Source organism: Condylura cristata, unplaced genomic scaffold, assembly GCF_000260355.1.
Source record: "Condylura cristata isolate star-nosed mole 26May11 unplaced genomic scaffold, ConCri1.0 scaffold00001, whole genome shotgun sequence".
Classification (NCBI taxonomy): domain Eukaryota; kingdom Metazoa; phylum Chordata; class Mammalia; order Eulipotyphla; family Talpidae; genus Condylura; species Condylura cristata.
The window spans coordinates 77,861,097-77,870,478 of record NW_004567102.1 but is presented as its reverse complement, the minus strand read 5'-3'; the positions used below and the strand labels follow the sequence as shown (position 1 = coordinate 77,870,478).

The 9,382-nt window shown below is 39.4% G+C and overlaps 1 protein-coding gene across 1 annotated transcript in view; it reads right to left on the bottom strand.

Moving 5' to 3' along the window:
* ADGB (androglobin) overlaps positions 1–9,382 on the bottom strand; it is a 110,680-nt gene that overhangs the window by 41,173 nt on the left and 60,125 nt on the right. Inside the window, exons 15-19 of the mRNA XM_004674136.1 lie at positions 8,017–8,054; positions 7,033–7,218; positions 6,253–6,316; positions 3,628–3,730; positions 843–984 (exon numbers count right to left, since the gene is read on the bottom strand). Of these exons, the coding sequence (XP_004674193.1) occupies positions 843–984; positions 3,628–3,730; positions 6,253–6,316; positions 7,033–7,218; positions 8,017–8,054 (533 nt within the window). The remainder of the gene's footprint in view (positions 1–842; positions 985–3,627; positions 3,731–6,252; positions 6,317–7,032; positions 7,219–8,016; positions 8,055–9,382) is intronic.

Sequence of the window (9,382 nt, the reverse complement as noted above, 5' to 3'; positions counted from 1 at the left end):
AACCCGTGGGGATTACAATTGAGATGAAAAAAAAATGTGAAAAATGATGTAAAAATAAACTTTTTAATAATAAAAAAAAAAAACTACAGACGTTTTCAAATTTACTATTTTCTAGGAACTCTGGATGCTTGGTGTACATTATCTTAGTATTTTATTTTATTTGTTAGTCTTTGCTTCCTGTACAAGAGCTCTGGTTTGTCATTCATCACATAGATAGAGAATTAGCATGATTTCTTCTGAAAAATCTAGCACAAACAATACTAATTTCACCTGAAATAGTAAGGCAATATTTTCAATTTTATTTATTGAAATCAAGGAAATCTTTCATTGGTTATGTCTTTTTTTTAATGGAAAATGTGATGGATTTAATCAGATGAATCTTAATTTAAAACAAATTCTAATAAAAACAAATAACAGACAAAACTATAACTTGGCAAAGGGAAGTGCTACATTTTTCAATCTGTTTTGAAATAAAATCATGGGCTGTGGTGAGGGACATAAGAGATTTACAAGAGATCCAAAGGGATTCTTGATTCATCAATTTTAAGAAGTGCTGGGTTTGTGAGTTTTAAACTACATTCTTAATAAATAAATTACCAGACTCCATCATAATTATGAATCTTACAAAGTGAGATTTATAATAGAGCATTTCTTTGATTATATCTAAAGAATTATCAAAAATCAAGATATTAAGAAACAAAAGAATCAAGATCTGTACTTAGGGAATCATGAGAGGAAGCAGAATCCTAGATTCCATATCATTTAGTTGCTCAGTCATCAGTGGTTTATAAGACTTGAAAAAAAATTATTTGAGTGGGACCCACGAAGTCCCCTCCCCATACCCGAGAGGCAGGCGGACCACGGTGGCCTTGGAGGCGCAGGTGTGAATCTTCAGGATGGGGTCACGAGACTTCACAGACTTCCAAGAAACTGTTTCAGCTGTGAGGAGTCCAGGCTCTACAGGAGGACTGTCTTTTGTTATAGCTTTAGAGAAGGTGAGAAATATGCATATTTAATTGTGAGAGCATATATGGCCTTCGCTGGTATTGCCTTTAATCTAGTAACAATATTAATGAGTTATACCAGTAATGATGATAGTGAGAATGCACACCAGGAACTTGAAACATTCTAATCACTTTCATGACAGGTTAAAAATTAATCTGGGGAGGCCCTCCCTGGTGGCGCAGCAGGTTGAAGCACAGCACTGAGAAGCTAAAGCCACTTCCGCATGAGTTCCATCCCTGCCTGCCCCGGAAGTGACCACATGGCGTGGCAGACCTCTCCTGACCCGCCTGCAGCTCCCCTCAGCAGTGTACTTCATAGATCTGCCTGTTCTGCTCCCCACTCTGTCTCTGGTGAAGCCTCTCACCGCCCCTGAGCCTCTAGCCTGTACCCCAGTTCTTTATGTACAAATAAAATAAATCTTTAAAAAAATTTAATCTGGGGGAATCATGCTTAGAAATAAATGCAAGTGGTACCCAGATCTTCCTCCCTGTCCTTCTCATAATCTTCTCTGCAAGTAAGAAACCAGGAACAGGGAAGTTAGGAGGAGGACAGAGAGAGTGTCTCACTGTACTTAGCACACCATTACTTCCATTATATGGGATAGTTATCACAACATCCCTCTACATGAAATTTTAAAGGAGGAAACAAACAAAAAACACCTTATCTGGGAAAACAAGGGATTTTTGATATGGCAAAGCCAGGTCCACAGAGCCCATTGTTTTATCTAAGTTTTTACTTTGGGCTCTAGGACTTTCACGGTGTGTAGAAATAACAAACCATTAGCAAACTTTAATTTTAATAGTTAATGTTTATTTTTTTTTAAGATTTTGTTTGTTTGTTTATGCATACAGAAATGGCTTACAAGCCAGAGGTGCAGGGGCGGTGAGAGGCTTCACCAGAGATAGAGTGGGGAGCAGAACAGGCAGATCCATGAAATACACTGTTGAGGGAGCAGTGGGCAGGTCAGGAGAGGTCTGCAGCGCCTGGTGAATCACCTCCAGGGTCAGGGATCGAACTCACACTGAAGCGGCTGCGGCCAGTTTGCAGTGCTGTGTCCTCACCCATTGCACCACCAGGGAGGGCCACAAATGTTTGTCTTAAAATGAACAAACTATAACAACTATTCTTCATCAGTAGCTGAACACCAAGTACTTTTTACTTCAAGCTTAGGAGAGAAGACCACACGTAACCAGAAGCCACTCCACCTACAAGAATATAAATGTCTGACCCCACCAAAAAGTTTAGGGACACTTGGTTAGGAGACTGGTTAGCAGACCCACTAAACTTACTGAAGTTTACCCAACAAGTATGTATTTCTCACCTTGATAAACCAGACAGAGCTCAAAACACTGTGTTTTTTTGTTTGTTTGTTGTTTTGTATCTTGATGAAAACTCAAAGGTGGGAAGACATAAGTATTCAGTAAATATTTATCAAACATCTAGAGTGCCAGATTATGTGTTAGAGAAAAACAATTTTAACCAAACAGGCCAAAGAACTGAAGAATGGTGTGTTGTGCCCTGTGATGTGTGCAAAGGGCTGGACTCAAGGAAGAGCAAGGCCAACCCACCCGTGAGGACAGGCAGGAAGGCTGACTAACACTGGCAGAGTTTGCTATGAACAGACGAGGTGGGTCATTTCTGATTTCTTCGATCTCTTCAATGAAAACAGCCACAAGGTCACCACTTAGGGAAAGAGTGAGGAAGGGAGTAAGCATTAGTGAAGAGAAAGCAGTGGGGAGGGTAGACGAGAGATTTGAATGTCTGAAATTTTCATCCCTGAGAAAGAACGGGAGAATGAATGAACTAAAGAAATGTTGGAATTGCCTTGGAGAGCTTTTTGAGATTTGTGATCTCTGATGTAAAACAGAGTAGCTAGTACGATTTTTTTCCTTCCCTAGTCAAAGCTGCTATGATGCAGTGCCAGGTTAAGCACAGAGAAAAGGTCAACCACTATTAGGATTCTGTTAGGAAAGTAAGCTGAGAGGGCATGAAAAGGTTTATGTTGAGGGTAGATGTTGAGGGTAAAATTCCATCGCGGACCATGGGAACTATGTTGGGAATGAGGAAACCAAAGACACAAGTGAAGAATACAGAACAGGGTCGAGCTTATGGATGGTGGAATCCAAGGAGTCAAGACACTGTTAAGTTGGTGGCAGAGAGAGTGACGGGGGTGTCAGGAGCTGGTGGGCAGAGAACTTGAGAATGAGATCGCTGAGATGGTGCAGCTACAGATCCAGTAAATTCTAAAGTGTAAGCATGAAATAGGCGGCGAAGTGAGGTAAAAGAAAACATCTTCCGAGTTATGAAATCAAGAGAAGAAAGCATTCGTGTTCTCACTACATTTGGAAACTATTTAAAATGATGATGTATAAGTGGAAAGAAAAACAGAGTGGCCAGGGGAGCTGAGGAGGTGACTAGATGACCAGACCTACAGGTGGCAAGAGTGAGCATCAACCTTGATGTCTGAAGAGAACGAAGATCGTAGGAGATGGTGTGAGTGTGATTCAGAGAGGCCACAGAGGGAGTAATTTCCTTCATCCAGAGCCTGAATTCCTATTATTGCACCCCCTCCACCCCTGCACTGAAAGTAATCTGGGCATCAACACTGAAATTTCCTCTTACCTCCAGATTCTCCCCAGCGCACCAAGGCCGAATAGCAAACCAGGAGCTCAATGGGTTTTAGACTGTCCACAAATAAATAGTAGGACACACGCTCATCCGTGAACTGGAAGAAACCAGACCAGTCAGTGAATTTAATGTTAGTCTAATAAGGTGGTTTCCTACTGCTACTACTAATGCAATGGTTAACACAGAGGACTCTGTGTTGTGCTGTGTTATAACTGCATTCACAGTAAGAACTTGATGGCATTTAATGACAGAAGAAAATTACACCAGGTGAATGTTAGGAACAGTGTTCAAGCAGGACTTCAGTGAGAGTGGGCACCATTTTAGAGAGTGAAAGCTTCTCTCCATAAACAAAGGAAAGAAATATGCTTGTTCTAGAAATGATGATGAGGGGTGAGGGGGTGACTACCACAGCTGAGCAGAGGACTCAGAGAAGGGCTCCGGGTAAGTAGTGAGGCCACAGAGAAACTCTGGCAGAGAGTGGAAATGAGAATCTAGTGTATTTCTACAGGGTGATATGTGACATGGACCCTCTATTTCTTCATCGATATGTGACATGGACCCTCTATTTCTTCATCGATAAGATCTTTGGAAATCCACCCACAGCCATGCCAGTACACGATGCTGAAATTTAATTTTGGGATGCAAGAAATTACTGAGTAAAACCAGAACTGAGGGAGCTATATATGTATCGCCAACGTCTCAATTCGTTCTATGTAAACACCATTACTATTCATAATTATGGGGTAAGCTGTTGAAACACAGATAAGACAAACTCTTTACCAAGAGCAAAACTGGGCCCCTCGCTGCCTGGCCCCACGGGGGTACCCTGGCTAGTGTGCTGTGTTGCTCCTCAGTTATCAAAGTCCCAACAATTTTGACTGACAGCAAATGGTAAAGGTGTTCCATGAGTTTCATTCCATATTCTTTAAAAGTGTTTATATAATTTCCTACAATATTTAAATAACTTGCTAACATGACAAGAAAGTCTGCAGTCATAATGCAGAAAAGGATACTTTCTTACTTTAATCAAGCATGACAGGTGTTTAGATATGCTTGATGCAGTGATTGCCTGTCCCAAATTAGCATTCAGCACTACCTCCTTTGTTTCCTTTCAGCTCCTCTGTTTCAAATAGCCCGCCCCTCTCTGAAACTAGGAGAGGCGCTGGATCCTGGAGTTAGGGACCTGCCAGCCCGGGGTGCAGCTTCGTGGGAATCTCTACTCAGTGACCATAAGCAGTCGTTTTAAGGCTCTGAGAATTTGGAGGTGAGGTACCCGTGTATATTTCATGGTGATGTGAGGGAAATGCCTGCAAACAGCTGACCTCAATTTCCACTTGGAAACCAACAGGGAGTCTTCTACATGTCTTGCATTCCTGATTTCACCTAGTCCCCAAGACCCTGATAAGGGTCTCTTATTTCTATCACTTTGTAAATAAGCAACTGAGATAGAAAACTCACATAAACTGCACAATCTCACTCCAAATGGAAGCTGTTCAAAACTCAGGTGGTCTGAGTCCAGAGCCACGTCTTCTTCTGCAACTGGTGAACCCTGAGAAGGGCCCAGCTCCCATTCTCGTGACACTCATGAACCTGAGTGGTTCGGTGTTGTGGGCAATTGACTCAAACCCAACATGACTGCAGCCCTGGTTCTTATTTCTGAATAGAAATAGGGCCATAGAGCTGCTATTGAAAGTGCTCTAGATTTCTCAGTCTGTATCCCCATCTAGTACAAGTATAATGGAAAAGTCAACTGCAAGACTCCTTGCACATTCCAACCCCTCATCCCACTCATGCAGAAAATGGCGGAGTATCACGGGCTTGGATGGCCTTGTTTGCAGGTAGGAAAACAAGCACGTTGCAGTACAACTTGCTTTCCCAGAATATGTTTCATGATTTTCCTCCTAATTCCACTCAATGTGGGATGTATGAATGAATTCATTTGACAATTTTGTATTGTGCTCCTATTCTTACGAGTGCTGGTATAATAGTAGCAAATGAAAGGATAGCATTGTTCCTTCTTCTAAAGATGCTGAAACAAAGTGACCAGCAGTTGAGGAGGAGGGAAGGAGTGTGGGAAAACAGGGATGTGCACAGGGTGTTTGTTCAGGGCTGCAAGACAAGGGACGAAGGCCTCAGAGGCTCGGGGCATCCACAGTGGCAGCCAGATGAAGGCAGTAGGTTGAAGGGGATTCATCTACAGGCAGAGGGATGGATGTGGGCAAAAACCACAGAAATGGTAATGAGAGTTGCTCATGTTTCAAGAACTGCTCACTCCTTAGAAAATACTAATTGAAATCGAATATGATGACTTTATTTGTGTTTCTCCCTCATTGATTCATAAATCAAGTTTCTGCATGGGAATTTGCATTTCTATAATAAAGCATTCCAGGATTGAACCATTGTAAATGAATAAAAGATTCAAAGAAGATCCAGAGAATTAACTATTTTAAACATAATCTTATTAAGAGTTCAGAAATGTTCAATAAATTTCTGTTTCGTACTATGCTGTCTCCTTCTTTAGCCTCACTGCCATGTTTGAGAAAGGTGTCATTCACAAACATGGTTTTATCCAAAATTTCAGTAATAGGAGGGAAAGAAGAGAGATAATAATATATTTACCTTAAATTCTGATTTTTGAACGTTAAAACAATATGAAATTGGCCTGTGGAAAATGTATATGTTCCTGAAAAACAATGTTTAGAACAGGTTATTGTCATGATATATCACAGACTAGTACCATATGCTAAGGTTCTCAGTGTCAAATAATCCTAGGCAGAAGAAGGTAAAGACAGGTGTAAACTTAAAAGTAAAGTTCCAATAGAAACATATTTACCAGGGACTGGGAGTTGGGGGGGAAATAGAAAAAGACTGGTAATAGGGTAGAAGTTTTCAGGTACAAGACAAAGTCTGAGGGTCAAATGCATAGCATAAAGACTGCAGTTGATAACACTGTATTGAAAATGTTCTCACCAAGGGGAACAGAGGGCCATATATGAAGTAATGTGTGTGTATATGAATAGGACATTTCAAAAAGCATATATACATATACGTGCATCATATATGTTCAATTTATCACTTCGCATATTTCATATACTTTAGGTATCTTACACTTTTATTTTCAATTATACCTTCACAAAGGTGAGAAAAAATAATAACTATTGAATTGGTTGCTATAAAGGGACAAAAATGATCCGCCTCTTAATCAACAAATAAATCTTCGAGGAGAAACTGAAACTGGCCTGAGATTGGTTTGGTTATCAAAGTTGTTTTTCCCTTCTAAATTTTTGTTTGATATTTGATCTATACCAGACTAATACTGTGTAATGCTTTTAAATGATAGCTAAAAATTAATAGTTTGTACAACTACTATTAAATGGACATAAAAGTTGATATACTTACTGAAAACATGCACAGAAGTCTTCAAAATCAAGCCACATTTCATTGGAGATACCTGCATTCGTTGCTAATAGTTCCTCCTGTGACTTTTCCTGTGTTGCTGTGGTCAGGCTGAGCAAGTCTTTCTCCACATTAAACCCCTCAGGTTGGTGAACTGCATCAGTGACGCCACTGTCTGTTAGTTCATCTGTACACAGAAGACAAACATATCAAACATGCCTCTCTGTCATATAGTATGTTACTATTGATAAATAGGAAAATCTAAGAGAGGGGAATTTGCCTGTAAAAGTCTATTTCTGAGAAAGTATTTACTGAGATAATTAGTCACAGGCAAGTATCAGAGTGTAAGAGTCCATGCAGACACATCCCATACTTTGAAGACTTGAAGCATGATATAAACATCACAAAGTGGTCAGGATCCTTGAAATCACATCTATACTCTGAACTCACAGTTTTTAACGGCTGTGAAGTTAGAAAAGAAATTATGTAGATTGTGTGCTTCAAGTTTGTTATGGATAGACGTGCTGACTTCAGAAAGACTGGTTCAGTCAGCAAACTTGTAAGATTTGTTGTGATTCAGGTGTTGTCACAAACCACTGAACAGCTCCCCACATATATCCTATATGCTCATTTTTTCAAGTGAAACAATCCAATGCTTATAGATCTCTTGAACCAAAGTCTCCTATACACACAGGCCACCTGACACTTTTGTGGGGGTTAGGAAGAGTCTGCCACAATTTAGTGTCTTGATCACAAACTGCACATGTAAAACTGGTGAATTTCCTCATGGATGGTCTTTGGTTCTGACCTTAACCTTGAATTTAGCAAGTGATATTATCTGATCTTTCTGTCTCAGAGCAGATCAGCCTCAGTATCAGGGGACACCTTGGAGAGAGGCTGGGAGTTGGAGAAAGGTGAGCTAAACATTTATCAGGAAGAAGCACCTTTGTACTCTGATGCCTGAAATAATGCCATGAGAAGATGAATTTACCTTTTCCAACTGCAATTTGTGAAATGAAATTACCCTGTAATTAAAAGGAATACATTAAGCTACTTATAAATCCAATAAATCATTACAGCTACTGAAGTTTTTAAAGTTAACATGGTCTTTTACATGCATGTAAGTACCAAAGACATACAGTAAAACAGAAATTAGCTTTCACTTTAAAAATTTAAATGAGGTAAATTTAACTTTAAAAATTGAAAATATAAGTTTGTGATGCTACAAATATAGCAAATGAATTTATTCATGATTCAAACTTAATAATAAAGTTAAACTAACACAATAATATACGTAAGTAGATCTATTACTTGCTATGAAGCACTTGTCATCAATACAGACTGCATATAATGAGGTTATTATTGGGAGTTATTTTTTGGATAATTTTGTTCTTTAATCATTACATGTAATAGTTTAAAATTTTAAAAATCTTTAAAAATTTTAAATTTTCTTCCCCTTACAAGATTTCTATTTTGTTAGTTTCCGCTTTTCAATTAATATTAAAACTTCTATTTTCCTGTACGTGCTGCCTTGCCCTTTATATATCACATGCCAGACTGAATTTGATAAGCAATTGCTCACACACATATGGAAATACCATGTAACTTTAAGGACAAAGGCACTCTTTAGGTATAGAAATAGAATTTTCTTCACTGTTGACTGATAATTCTTTTGTTACATTTTAGTAGGAAAAGAGGAGGTGGTAGAACATTTTGTGTGCTTTGTGTTTTCATGGAGTAGCCTGCAGACAGAATGGTGCAACTGGGAGACCTACGTACATGGGGGTAAGTGCATTGCTTGTGTTTTTATTTTTGAACATGTGAATGCATTACCTCTTAAAAATAGAAATAACCATTATAGCCAAAGTTGAAATGTCAGACAATATGTATTGGCCATGGTGTGGACAGCAAAGAAAATTCTGAGCTCATGTTCAGATTGGGATGAATATTGATAGATGGATATTGGGCAATTATTTGGCATTTGTATTCTATGGTTAAACAGGTGACTGCCAGAGCCCACAATTATACTACCCTAATCACAGTCTAGAGCAGGGCTTCCTAGTTAGCATCCACTGGGACCAATGGTTTGGCTTCAGGAATCCATTAACACTGGTGATTTTTAAAAACATTTGGTGGACATTCAGTGTTTCTTCAGTTACACAATTTAGCAATGCACTGGCCATTAGGTTGTTAGTAATAAGTGACTTTAATCACAAAAGAAAGTTAAGATGAGACTCACTTACTACAAGTTTTAACCCAAACGAAAACACCCTGGACTCACTAGAAGGTAGATAACTGCAAGGGAATCGGTGACTGGGGAGCTCCCAGAAGGGAACTCCCGGGAAAACCCGGG